At 43.3% G+C, this 13,964-nt stretch overlaps 5 protein-coding genes across 5 annotated transcripts; 4 read left to right on the top strand and 1 right to left on the bottom strand.

The window, feature by feature from the left end:
* Positions 1–30: 30 nt before the first annotated feature.
* IL334_007258 (uncharacterized protein) lies at positions 31–1,132 on the bottom strand (the record flags this gene model as incomplete). Its single annotated transcript, XM_062938951.1, has 6 exons — positions 31–54; positions 115–217; positions 286–731; positions 784–852; positions 906–1,041; positions 1,119–1,132. The coding sequence occupies 6 exons, from the start codon at positions 1,130–1,132 to the stop codon at positions 31–33; spliced, it is 792 nt and encodes a 263-aa protein (XP_062795002.1).
* A 580-nt stretch (positions 1,133–1,712) lies between these two features.
* On the top strand, positions 1,713–4,519 carry IL334_007257 (uncharacterized protein; the record flags this gene model as incomplete). Its single annotated transcript, XM_062938950.1, has 4 exons — positions 1,713–1,749; positions 1,810–3,122; positions 3,183–3,996; positions 4,065–4,519. The coding sequence occupies 4 exons, from the start codon at positions 1,713–1,715 to the stop codon at positions 4,517–4,519; spliced, it is 2,619 nt and encodes an 872-aa protein (XP_062795001.1).
* An 860-nt stretch (positions 4,520–5,379) lies between these two features.
* On the top strand, positions 5,380–7,594 carry IL334_007256 (sulfate adenylyltransferase; the record flags this gene model as incomplete). The annotated part of the gene is made up of 6 exons (XM_062938949.1): positions 5,380–5,493; positions 5,656–5,738; positions 5,828–6,003; positions 6,076–6,587; positions 6,680–7,490; positions 7,557–7,594. The coding sequence occupies 6 exons, from the start codon at positions 5,380–5,382 to the stop codon at positions 7,592–7,594; spliced, it is 1,734 nt and encodes a 577-aa protein (XP_062795000.1).
* A 1,213-nt stretch (positions 7,595–8,807) lies between these two features.
* IL334_007255 (phosphoenolpyruvate carboxykinase (ATP)) lies at positions 8,808–10,676 on the top strand (the record flags this gene model as incomplete). Its single annotated transcript, XM_062938948.1, has 4 exons — positions 8,808–8,918; positions 8,999–9,186; positions 9,260–9,866; positions 9,930–10,676. The coding sequence occupies 4 exons, from the start codon at positions 8,808–8,810 to the stop codon at positions 10,674–10,676; spliced, it is 1,653 nt and encodes a 550-aa protein (XP_062794999.1).
* Positions 10,677–11,173: 497 nt separating this feature from the next.
* IL334_007254 (uncharacterized protein) lies at positions 11,174–12,898 on the top strand (the record flags this gene model as incomplete). The annotated part of the gene is made up of 6 exons (XM_062938947.1): positions 11,174–11,260; positions 11,316–11,570; positions 11,720–11,839; positions 12,235–12,543; positions 12,602–12,710; positions 12,756–12,898. The coding sequence occupies 6 exons, from the start codon at positions 11,174–11,176 to the stop codon at positions 12,896–12,898; spliced, it is 1,023 nt and encodes a 340-aa protein (XP_062794998.1).
* Between the last annotated feature and the right edge of the window lie 1,066 nt (positions 12,899–13,964).

The raw sequence follows: 13,964 nt of genomic DNA, 5'->3' as shown, positions 1-13,964 counted from the left end.
TAGGGAACAAAGAAGAATTCACTCACCCTTTCATACTTTTACCTTTTTAGCATCCTTTTCCAAGTTTGGCTCGTTAGCTTTAAGTTCGAATCATAGAACAAAAGGTGTACGTACCGGCTCAGAACCATTTGTTTCGCTTGAAGGTTTACTAAATCCGAATTTCTCGGCTCGCTTCCTCTTCTTCTCTTCTTCAACAGCTAACTTCTCGGCCATCTCACTATTTTACCGCATATTTTATCAGCGACAACCGACAGATCGCGTACCAAGAGGAATGTATGGACTCACGGAGTTACTTCTGCTTTCTTGCTTTCAGCTTTTGGCTGTAATTTGGGCGTGGAAACGGATGTGGAAGTAGGAGTGACAGGAGCAGATGCTTTGGGTTGTTCTTTCTTTTCTGGTAAACCGAATTTTGCAGCTCTTTTAGCTAATACATCTTCACTTATTCCCAGGGAGGCTGAATCGATGGCTCCTGCTTTTTCCTTCTTTTGAGGGGCAGTTATTGATGCAGCAGAGGTAGTAGCGGCAGGTGTAGATTTGGGTTTAGCAGCAGTAGACTCCTTCACTCCATTACGAGAATTTGAGGATTTTGGTTTAGCGTTGGGGTTAAAGGGAATACCGAATCTTTCCGCTCGAGCTTTCATAGCTTTCTGCTCTGGCGTTAAGTCTTCCGGCGAAGGTTCTGATGCTTCATTTGTGGGAGGTTCGGCTGCAGGAGGTAATGATGAAGAAGCCTGTGGTACATTTTGTCAGTTAGTTTCCGCGGACGTGACACAAATAGCTTACTGCTGAGGTTTGAGCAGCAGCGGGTGGTGCGTCGGACTGGGGAGTATCATTCACAGCATCAGGATCGACCTGACATGCAGATTGTCAGCTGCAGTCGATGACAACAAGTCCAATAAACTTACTAGTTCTTCTGTCGAGTCATCCTCCAAGGTGACATTATTGTCTAACAATCTCTTCACTAGATCATCTTTCTTTCCCGTCTGTACTAGGTGATGATTCGCGAGAAGCTCTTTCAGCTCTGTTACTTTGAGTTTTTGCCTGAAGTAATGAGGATGTCAGGTTTGAAGCGAAAACAGAAGAGAAGATCGACGGAGGAAGGGGAAGTGCGGACATACAATTTAGCTTCCATTTCAGACAAATCGGTCTCTGTTCGCAATATTTCTTTTGTGTACTATAATTGTTTTTGAGGAAAGAATTTATCACAGTGAGTGCTTTCGTGTGAAGCTGAGTAGTCTGACTTGTTCTTCTAAGCAAGTATCCTCGGTGATGTAAGGAAGTAATGTTATAAACATTCCATCGTGAAGCAGACGCGTAAAAGGGGGGGAAGCATGGGGGATGAAAGGTGATTTGCGCGCCTAAAACAGAGACAGCCCACAGGTACCCGCTAGACCGGCATGCCTAACCTCCCTCATTCCTGCTCCCGTACATCTCTAATCAATTCCCATCCCTAAAAAAATGACAACTCATCGTTGTTTTGATGATTCTTTATCATTCTCCCAATTCCGCTCCCACTTTCCAACTTTCCACTTTTAATCCTCCACTTTCAACGTCCACTGAATCAACAAAGCAGTCATCAAGTATACACACCAAGAGAAGTAAGGCAAAGACTTGATTTGATTGTTGTTGTTGGCGATACTTCGATCTCCTATATAGGAATTAAGCCTATCATCTTGGCTGTTACCATCATACCTTGAGATAACGATAATATCATGGATGAAATACAAGCTTCAATTGAGTCGGTGACAGGTACGACCATATCGCACCTCATTCAAACGTAAATGTAAACCGGCTGATTTGTTGACGTAGATTCTTCTGTGGATCCTGTATCTGTTATACCTTCTACTTCCTTATCACCTGCACCTCCATCAAATCCACCTTCTCAAGAAGTGGAAGAATCCGATGCCGTGGTACCTGCTTCTGATCCTGGTACACCATCTTCTGCAACACTTGTAATACCCTCATCTGTATCCGCATCGAAGACTAGAAGCCGTACCCCGAAACAACGAGCTCCAGTGGTACCCAATTCAGCCGCGGATTTTCGTCGGAGGGAAGCCAATAGATTAGCTGCAGAAAGATCCCGTTCTAGACAAAATGAGAAGTATGGCTCTTTAGACCAAGCATCTAAAAGCCTCATCGAGGAGAACGAAAGATTGAAAAGACAAATAGCAGAATTAGAAGGAGAAGGTCACTCAAACATTGCAATGGCAAGTGATCAAGAAGAAGCCAATCGAACTTTGTCAAATTCGGCTACGGCAGTTTCAATAACTGAAGAACAGGCCCATGTCGAAGAACGCCAAGGGAAAGATCAAGGGACAGAAGCAAGGGATCAAGAACAAGAACAAAGTCCTACCTCAAGACAAGAACAAGAAGCTCATTCACACACGATTCTGGCTGCACTAACCGATATAACAGGTGTCGACTTTTCCGCAGCCGCAGATGACCACAATGAAAATTCTTGGATACAAGGTATGGAAAGCCTTTTAGGTGATCATACGGAATCAATTTCAAACGCAAGATTAACGGAGTTAGCTGCTGTAGCAACTGAGCGTGGGGAAGGTGAAGATGGAAATATTCCAATACCAAATCATCAGGATGGGAGCAAAGACTCACCTCTAGGTCCAAATGGATTACCGTTCAAAATTGGATTAATCCCTTCCCCGGCAAATAACCCAGTCATAGCTCTAGCAGCTGCTATCAATACAGAGATTGAAAGAATCATAATGGAAGATCTTGCAGACACAAAAGCTGCCATCTCGACTATCGAGAAACAAATCGAATCTCTGAAAGCAGGTATTCGGATTTCACCCGAGGAACAAGCTTCCAGCGAAGATATTTTAGCGCTTCCCGGAATCGTTTTAGACACCGATCTAAATTCAATCTCATCAGCCTCTTCAAAGCTCACAAGAGAAATTTCGACAATTCAGGGAGCTTTACCACAGCTCCATGAGGATCTGATCAAGCGTCGAGACGTGAAGTCTAAGGAAGAAACCAAAGTTTTTGATTTGGTCAAGGAAATAAAGGGGTTGGATATCGGAAATGATGATGAGAAGAAAGCCTTCATCGCCAAGTTGAAATCTTTGGGAGGTTTCGTCGAAACTCTACTGAGCGAGAACCAAGACGTGAGTTAGCTAGCGTCCCATCTTGAAAACCAATCTAAGCTCATCGGATTTCAAACGTAGCGTGATTTGTCGTATGCGTCTGGATCATATTCCAGCCCTGCAATCGCTCGGAGACGCAGAGGTAGACCACCAAAGGGAGATATCTCCAGAACCATTTACCAGTCTTTCTTACTCAAGCCCTCACCTCCGCGCTCTGATCCATCAGTCGAGCACGAAACGAAGCCGAAACCCCGCATTCCGCGGAAATCCAGGAAGAGCAAATTGAGCAGACAGCTTTCACCATCTCAGGCGAATGAAGGAGTTGAAGAAAACATAAGACAGCTTCAAGCGTCTACTCCAGTACCAGAGATTCAACCTTCCGTTCCAGCTGAAGAGACTACTGACCCTGTTCATGAGGTGGAGATCGAGCTGAATCATACAGATCAAGAAGAAGCTACCGCAGAAGCTGTCAATCGCGCGGAAGCATTCATTTTATCTCAATTGGCTTCTCACGAACAACAACAGCAGCACCAAAGCCACGAACACGAGCAGAGTCAAAACGACAATGCTGATGGCGAACGAGAAAATGAGAGGGAAGATATACCTCAGTTAGATTCCACTTCATTCGCTGATTTTTTACCTGCTCAAGAAGAACTCGAGAGACAAGCGAATCAACAACTACAAACAGACGATACCCCAGCGCATCCCCAAATACAACAGCAGCAACAGAGCAATGGTAATACTACTCCTGCCAGCAGACATAAGTCAAATGCAGAAAGTGCTTTGGCAAGACTGAAAAAAGGACCACCCGGAAGCTGCGATATTTGTGCTAGAACTGAAACCACTGTCTGGAGAAAACTTACCTTGGGCGATCAAGACCTGAAAGTTTGTAATCGTAAGTGTTGATGATGCCACCTTCGTGTAATGAGCGATTCACAATATTGATCCCACATTCCTGTTCAGCTTGTGGCTTATATCACAAGAAGTTCGGAGTCATTCGACCACCTGAATTATGGGACGATGGAAACTCGATAAGGAGAAGGAGAACTGGACCTAGGTCATCCACCAGACCTGAAGGGGAAGATGAGTCTGGTGCTGATGAACGTCCGGCTAAACGGGCTAAGAGAGGAGGCAATACAAAGAAGAAAGATGACCAAGATATGATGGACGAGGAAGGAAGCAGAGTTGAGTTAAGCGTAGCTCTCATGGCAGGTCTATCGGCTATTTCAGCTAGTGCAGAAGCACAACAAGGAGGAGATGAGGACCTGGTGCATCAACAAGATCAATCAACAGTCCTTGACGCAGCTCAACTGGATCAATCTCAAGAGGAGAGACAGGACGATAGTTTGGATCTGCATCACGATGAAAGCGCAGAGGCTCTCAATCATAACGATTTGAGTAGTGTGTTCGCTATTTGAGAGAGTCGAAAAGTCCGTGTTGTTTGACACCGAGACATTGTTGTACTACAGATTATTGTACGTTTTAGGGGACTCAAAAGACCTCGATCCTTTGTAAACTCGCGGATAAAATGTATCATCTTTGTTATCATCACCATTAAAGTCTCGGTCTTCCGAGGCGCGTGATGATCGAGTTGCAAGGGGACCCCACCTCGGGACCTACAACTTGAAGCACTTCGTGAACTCATTCACCTGGAACATCAATCGTGGCGGTATTACATCACATACGAGGGGGAAGGTTGGTACGGTGCTGTGCATCCAAGGGGGAGAGGGACACAGCTCAGATTGCTGATTGTTCGTGTTTCTCGGCAAATGATTCGGCGCACTCTATCCCAATTGCAGTTCCCGAAACCGGCGGTGCCTGAAGGCAACATTCGTGAGTTGTAGATGGCGAATTTATCGATGGCGTGATTTCTCTTTTATTTTCAAAATATATGATATTTCTGATTTCTCTGATGATATAGATTAGATGAATTGAATTCCAGATAATTTCCTTATGATAGGGGTCGATAACGTCAGTATCGCATGTTATCTGGAATTATCGATTGATTACTTAATTATGAATGACGAAAAATGGAAAAAAAAATGGAAAAAAAAAGTTTACATGACTGACTTACTTTACCTGCTGTTTGAGAATTCCAAAAATGCATATGTGTTCTTTTCTTCTGCATAACAACGGTCTCTCTTCTTTCAAATAAGGCTGATCACATCAATCATCCACAACAATAAAAACAATAATCTGTATTCTGGATATTTATCTGCACATCGAAAAATCTATCGCCACCCTTTCCTGACACTTGCACAAAAAGAAATCAATCAAAATGGCCAATACTCCTCACGGTGGTATCTTGAAAGATCTCGTTGTAAGAGATGCTCCTCAACACAATGAGCTTCAAGAAGAAGCTAGAAACTTGAAGGATATCTTCCTCACTGAGGTGAGTCTACTTCCTACTGGGTCATATGCCAGTATCATCAATGAAACGTGTCAGTCAATGGTGATGATCGAATGAATGGAAGGAAGAATGAATGTTGGGAGATATCTTAGACCCATCTGCTCGAATTACAATGCTAATTTCATTCAACCCCATTTCTCGTAGCGACAATTATGTGATCTTGAACTGATCCTCAATGGTGGCTTTTCACCTCTTGAAGGTTTCATGAACGAGCAAGACTACATTTCGTGAGTTAGTTTTCCCTATAATCTCACTTATTTGACCGTTTCCAAGTTTGTTCAGGTTTGATCCTAACTTATTTGTAATATGGTATTAGCGTTCGAGACACCCTCCGACTCGTTCCTGTTCATGGTCAACGACAAGGTACTCTTTTCCCCATGCCTATCACTCTCGATGTTTCTAAGGAGGATATCGAACGATTGTCACTTCAAGAAGGTGCTAGAGTTGCTCTCAGAGATCCTAGGGACGATGCTGCTTTGGCTATTTTGACTGGTAAGTTTAACAAAAAGCTATACGCCCACATAATTCCCATGATTTAGTTCACTAACAAGATCTGTTGAACAGTCTCTGACATCTATACGCCTGACAAACACCTCGAAGCTGAAGCCGTCATGGGAGCCGATGACATCGCTCATCCTGCTGTCGCTTATCTCCACAACTCCGTTAAAGAGTTCTACGTTGGCGGAAAAGTACAAGCTATCTCTGCACCCACACATTACGATTATGTACCTTTACGATTCACTCCCTCGGAACTTCGAGCTCATTTCCATAAATTAGCTTGGAGAAAAGTGGTCGCTTTCCAAACTAGAAACCCAATGCACCGAGCTCACAGAGAGCTTACCGTTAGAGCTGCAAGACAAAGAAGAGCAAATGTCTTGATTCATCCTGTGGTCGGTTTGACTAAACCAGGAGATGTAGACCATTACACTAGAGTTAGAGCTTATCAAGCTTTGATGCCTTCATACCCCGAAGGAATGGCTCATTTGGCTTTATTACCCCTCGCCATGAGAATGGCAGGTCCAAGAGAAGCTGTCTGGCACGCTATCATCAGAAAGAACTTTGGTGCTACCCACTTTGTAAGTCAATTCCTATATCACATAAAACCAGCTTACAATGTATGTATAAAACTGAGAGATATTTCAGCTGACACGTCTAACCTTTACTTTAGATCGTTGGTCGAGACCACGCTGGACCAGGTAAAAACTCTCAAGGAAAAGACTTTTACGGTCCTTACGATGCTCAGGAACTTGTCACTCAATTCAAGGATGAACTTTCCATCGAAATGGTTCCTTTCCAAGCTATGACATATCTTCCTGGAACAGACGAATATCAACCAGTCGATGAAGTACCAAAAGGTACACCTACAGCTGATATCTCCGGTACCGAACTTCGAAAGAGATTGAGAACAGGTGCCGCTATCCCAGATTGGTTCTCTTACACTGGTGTCGTAAAAGTCCTGAGAGACTCTTATCCACCAAGACCTCAACAAGGTTTCACTATCCTCATCAGTGGTTTACACAATTCAGGAAAAGATACAATCGCAAGAGCTCTACAAGTCACATTACAACAACAAGGTTCTCGATCAGTCTCACTTTTGTTAGGTGAAGAATTAAGAGGTGATTTAGATCCTAAAATCAACCGAGCCATTACACCCGAAGAGAAACATATCAACCTTCAAAGAATCGCTTTTGTAGCTTCCGAATTAACAAAAGCAGGTGCAGCAGTCATTGCCGCTCCCGTCGCACCATACGAAAGGTCAAGACAAGCAATTAGAAAAATCGTCAATGGAAATTTCTTCTTGGTACACGTCGCTACTCCTTTGGAATGGTGTGAAAAAGTTGACAGAAGAGGTTTATACAAGAGAGCTAGAAATGGTGAATTGAAGAACCTTGCCGGTGTAGATGACACATACGAACCCCCAACAGACGCAGATTTGGTTTGTGACCTTAGACACGATACTGTGCCCGAGATCGTTCATTGTGAGTATACTCGTTCACCACACTGCAATCGGACACAGAGACTGATTTACTTTTCCACAATTACAGCCATCATCATGATCCTTGAAGGTGAAAACCTCATTTAAGCTGAGTTTGTCGCAAGCAAATTGTGAATTGGATTTAGGATAGAAAGGAATAGCGGGATATCGCTTCATTTAGCTGTATGTATATAGGTAGACAATTTTCATCATGCACAACATGTCTCATAAGGTGATACAGTGACTCTGGATCTCGTCTAGCACCGGTGCATAACACTTCGGCTGTGACAATGGCTTCGGTAAGGAGCGGCATAGCGAGGTGAACCACACAGGACCAGCAGTAACCGTCGCTTCGAGCCGAGGGCACCGTACAGATTCAGCATTAAAACGGTAATCCCGTAGGTTAGCATTGTCGATGCCATCTCGGAAAGAGTCGGAACTGTCATTGGGGGGTGTATGAGAAAGGCGTAATATCATTGAACCGTTATTTTCGATTCTGGATGAATTGATAGATGAAATTCGAAAACGGAATGGATTGAATATGATTGGCATTTCGAATCCCAGCCAGATTCATCGGCGGTCGTTCGGGTTATGATCTGTCGAGTATAGGGACTTGTAATCATCAGGGAAGTGATTTTATGTGATTACCGAATAGGACCGAATGTGCCGATGAATGAATGATGATATTCGAAATAACCAGTGTTTTCACGTGGTGGATGATTTTGCCGTTCGAAATCATAAAGGCAATAGGGCGCCCCGCTTCACCGGAACTGACCGGTTTAAATGACATCAATGATGAGAATATTCGAAAATCAATGGATGAATAGGACGTTTGCTGCATCCGGGATATCCTACAGCTAGTTGATGGTATTGAGAAAGGAATACATATAAAGGAATAGATTCTCATCGAAATCTTCTCAGCCCCTTCCCAAGCTTCTCATACAACATAAATATCAATCTTTCTCTCTTCCTTTGATAGCCTGTTACACAAATTCGTGAGTTACAATTCCATGACTCTTTTGTACGGTGGGAACCGGTTAGTCACTACTAGCCGGATGATCTTTTCGAATCCCAGTCGATTGTCATTTCGAATTTCCACGGACTGTGTAATCTCGTGACAGTCATTTTCCGAGTTTGGGTGGTCGTGCGACACCTCTTCCTGATACCAACCAGCCCACCTTTCCATTTCATCCATCTCATGTTCTCGCTCATACATATATATGTATTTTCGCAGCGAGCTGACATTTATCATTTTCACCTCCCCTTCCAATAGCCCCTCAATCCAACTAAACTACCCACACCTTGATTCCAACTAGCAACAATGGTTCACGGAAGACACGGTCACGACGAATCCGAAGGAAATACTTTCCTCGGTAAAGAACTCAAATACTTCTCACAGGCAGGTTTCGACCTCGACAGAATTCACATAAAAGTAAGTAGATTATATAATTGTACTTCGTGCTTCCAACACTTTCGCAAGTGGAAACTGACATAAAGGAATTCCAATTATAGCGAAATGCACCTATCGCTTCCCTTTACGAAGATGCCATCCTCAACGAAGGTGCCGTTATCTCCTCAAGCGGTGCTTTGATAAACTTCTCAGGAAAGAAAACTGGTCGAAGTCCCAAAGACAAAAGAATCGTCTACGAAGAGACCAGTAAAGATGATGTCTGGTGGGGTCCCGTGAATATCAAGATGGAGTAAGTTCTACCTGTTTCTTTTCTTCACGTTGCTCGGAATTAGCTAATTGACATATTATGCTTCTCTTTTCAGTGAGCACACATTTGAAATCAACCGAGAACGAGCTATCGATTACCTTAACACTCGAGAGAACGTATATGTGTTCGATGGGTTTGCCGGTTGGGACCCTAAATACCGAATCAAAGTTCGAGTCATCGCTTCTCGAGCTTATCACGCACTATTCATGCACAACATGTTAATCAGACCTACAGCTGAAGAACTTGAAAACTTTGGTGAACCAGATTTCATCATTTATAATGCTGGTCAATTCCCCGCCAATCGATTCACAACAGGTATGACTTCGACCACATCAGTAGAAGTCAACTTCAAACGAATGGAAATGGTCATTCTCGGTACTGAATACGCTGGTGAAATGAAGAAAGGTATCTTCTCAGTTATGCATTATCTTCAACCAGTTAAATTCGGTCAACTCTCTCTTCACTCTTCAGCAAATCAAGCTAAAGGCGATAACGGAGATGTAACCCTCTTCTTCGGTCTGTCCGGTACAGGAAAAACAACTCTTTCAGCCGACCCCAATCGATTATTGATTGGTGATGATGAACACGTTTGGTCAGACACTGGTGTCTTCAACATCGAAGGTGGTTGTTACGCCAAGACAATCAACCTGTCCGCTGAAAAGGTAAGTTTGCAATAGATGCTTGTATCTACATCAAAGCATTCGCTGATCGTCTCACTCGTTTAGGAACCTGAAATCTTCAACGCCATCAGATTTGGTTCTATTCTCGAGAACGTAGTCTACAACCCTGCTGACAGAGCTCCCGATTACGATGATGTCTCAATCACCGAGAACACTCGATGCGCCTACCCTATCGAATACATTCCTAACGCCAAAATCCCTTGTATCGCCGACCGACAACCATCCAATATCATCATGTTGACATGCGACGCTTTCGGTGTATTACCTCCTGTATCTCGATTGACCCCTGAACAAGCTCAATACCACTTTGTAGCTGGTTACACATCCAAAACACCTGGTACTGAAGATGGTATCGTGGAACCTTCACCTACATTCTCAACTTGTTACGGACAACCTTTCATCGTCTTACACCCTGGTAGATATGCCAAGATGTTAGCTGAACGAATGGAGAAGAACAAAGTTGATTGTTGGTTGATCAACACCGGTTGGACTGGAGGTAAATTCGGTACAGGAAAACGATGTCCTCTTAAATATACCAGAGCGATCGTCGATGCTATCCACAATGGTTCATTGGCAAAAGCAGAATTTGAAAACTTCCCAATCTTTAACCTTGCCATTCCTAAAGCAATTGAAGGTGTACCCAGTGAAATTTTGGACCCCGTCAAAGTTTGGCCATCAAAAGATGCTTTCAATGCTGAAGTCAACAAACTCGGTGGGATGTTCCAAAAGGCCTTCTCGAAATATGAAGCTGGTTTATCGAAAGAAGTCTTACTTTCTGGACCTCAGCTATAACAGCGTAGTCCATAACAGTTTGTGATCGTTGATATGTTTCGTAGTTTAGTTTGTAACTATTATACTTCACCTTTTTGGACTCTTTGTATCCTTGACACCATTGTCAACCCAATAGCATGTATACTTTGCACTGTCAAATTCATGTGCGACTGCAGTAAACCGTTCAGTCTGCATCCTGACCGTCGCACCCGCTGTGATGCAACTGAGATCCGAATCGCAGTCGGGAGATGCTCATGATACTTTGATGTGAAATGAACAAGGAGTAAACAAGAATTAACTTAGCTGGATTGCATGTATGGTGAAGCGGTGAAGCCCGCAACGATGATATGGATTTGACAAGCTGAGTAGATGATGTCAGTCATTCTTTGTACTTTAGCATTGATGATATTTTGACCTCTCACTACTTCCATACATAATTAGATCAAACGTACATTAACAAGAACATAACCTACAAGATGCTAAACATCATTCCTTGACCCCGGAAAGTCACCCCCACCATGCCAGATTTGCTCAGAAATCCTGCTCCGACGCTTCATCCTAATCCAGTCATTGGTGTCGCTTTTGGCAAGTATGATGACAAGAAGGTCCGACCCATCAAATCGTCTAAGACTATCGATCCTCATTATCACGAGGTAGTAGAAGGCATCGTACGAATGGCTGTGGATATTCTTTCTTCACCCCTCGGGATTGCCAATCTTGCTTCGCATTTTGGCTGGTACCGTTGATCCACATCCTCTCATAGAACCGGCCGTACGGCATGTGTTCGCCACCTTCCGTATAGTGGTATTTCTATGCAGACATTGGACAAAATCTACTTTTGGCATGCACGTCCGAACTGGTGATGATGATGAGCACCTGATCAAGAATGAACGGACGGTGTATGTTAATTTTTGGGTAAGTTTATTAGCTGTATCCTTCTCATTATCGGATTCGCACAAATACTATCGTCATCCGAGACTTTTTTTCAACCCATTGAGTTGTTAAATCCAAATCGTCTTCGTCATTCCTGCTTCAATTGGTCGAGACTGATACCCCTACCGTAGTTCATTGATAGAGCTCGGCAGGCTCAATTAGTTCCCCAAAATCCTGCAGACCTTCATCGGCATATGTTTCTCGCGGCCATCGGTTTCGCTCATGAGTATGTGCATGTCTTGAGACGACAGGTATGTGACCCAAATCCCTCATTTATGACTTATTGTTTGATCCATGAGGATGTCATCGTCACTATCGTTATCCACATGGATATTTCCCTGCATATTTGGCAAGCGATGGTTTATGATGACTCTTAAACCTGGCACTATCTTTTTTCGTGGCAATGGACTACCTCTCCTCCTTTTCAACCCATTGATCTGCTAAATTGAGGTCATCTTCATCATCTCTTTCTCAATATCTGACTTTGAATTTCTTCTCTTCATCTTTCTTGTAACCATCATCATCACTTCCAGAAGTACTACCGTTTCTCTTCTTGCTTGGCTTTTGTTCTCCTCTCTATCTCTTCGTCTTTGATTCTTCTAATTTGACTTCTATTAAAATGGAATTCCGCTCATCGTTCATTCAGGTCCACGTTGTCTTGAAGACGCAATCAGAGGTGCATATACCTTTCTGGACTCCGTCACGGTCGACTTCTTCTGGTCTCACAGTCGAAGAAGAAGGTGGTTGGTTATTCGAGGAGGGATTGTTAGGAGGAAGAGCCTGCGGCCTGTGGATCGACGAAAAATCATCAGACGATGAAGACGACGGTGAACGGCGTCGACGAAATCAGATTGCAGCAGTAGATCTTGAGGCTGCAAACGCCATGGATTTACTCTTTTCATCTAATGAAGACAAAGACTTGACAAATCGGGAGCAAGAAGTCAGAGTACCTCGAGTGAGTATCCGATTCCTTGCCAGCTACCTTGTTTTCTAAGACCTGACACTTTTGCTAGAACCAACCCTTTGACTATGTGATCATTAAGAAATGGAACAAGGACAAGGAGAAAGACAGTGAACAGTGGTTTGAAGTGTCGGATGATTGGCTTAAGCAGGTCTACACAGGTAAGTGATCGTGCAAATTTTCTTCATCTGCTGATAGGGTTGTAGCATTTGAGACAGGCAAATTCAGTGAAGCTGCTTTCCCGCCCACTATCGATCCTTTGGCAATGACCACAGAAGAACGAAAACACACGACTCTATATCGACAAGAAATCGAGGCCGATGACTTTTGCATCTTAATCAGGACTTGATGGAATATTGATTGGCAAGAGGTGATAATTGGTCAACCAACGGTGTGATAAAAGATGAAATTATGAGTGATTTGTTTGGTTCCGTCTCCGCTTAATTAGTTCATGAATTCACGTGTGTAACCAGGCACGAGCCACTTTTATGTCATAATATTGCCACCACTCTGTAATACCGTAGTTCCGTAGTTCCGTAGAGCTGTAGTAGTTCTATCCTCTTATTAGAGATACATCTTCTATCTGCTTCTATTCTTATATGTGTACCCATATCCTATCTAAATCCAGCTTCGATTCGACATTTTACGGGGTGGTGAGCGAATTTTGATCGTTTTCCACAAGTAACAATGCTCTCAAGTCGAATCACATGTCGTTCGGCATATCCTGCTTGCATTATTGGAATTAGAATCAACGTATCCGTGTTTCGATCGCGTCCCCACCAGTAAAACAGGTGCAACCTGAAACGGACGACCTCGAACGATTCCTGAATGAGCGATTATTTGTTTATTTCGAGGGAACCAAAAGCGATGCTAGACTCACGTCGTGCGATCTAATTCCCGGTATGGTATATGATAGGTCCAAATTGAAGCCTGTTTTCCGGTGGGCTGATGAAACTGATTTTACGTTATGCGTTTTATTTCAATAATCATTATTTGGGAAGGCAAGGGACGATTCATGGCGTATACGCTCACTGAAAATGTCTAATTTCGGAATTTCCATGAAAAGGAGAAAGCGAAATCGCTCAAAACGCTCAAACGCTCAAACCAAATTCGGATTCGTTGTTGTCTATACTAAATCAAGCTTCCACACGATGAAAATAGAACTGCAGGCTGCTTTCTCAACACATTTGTCCTATCGCTTCTGTTATACTTTTTGCCTTTGCAGACAAATGAGCGATTTATTATTCATGTCCGGCCGGATTAGTCGGATTCGATTCTCAGTCCTGACAACAACAATACTGTAGGGGCTTTCAACCCCCTTGTATATGGGGAATTGGATGCGCAGAATTGATCTAATTTGAAAAATGGGTTTCAAAATACTTCCTGCAATCATTATTAGCCAGTTTGCTAAAGAT

The sequence above is a fragment of the Kwoniella shivajii genome, chromosome 10, assembly GCF_035658355.1.
Source record: "Kwoniella shivajii chromosome 10, complete sequence".
In the NCBI taxonomy this organism is placed as follows: Eukaryota; Fungi; Basidiomycota; class Tremellomycetes; order Tremellales; family Cryptococcaceae; genus Kwoniella; species Kwoniella shivajii.
The sequence above is the reverse complement of the archived record's forward strand: the minus strand, read 5'-3'. Positions and strand labels throughout refer to the sequence as shown.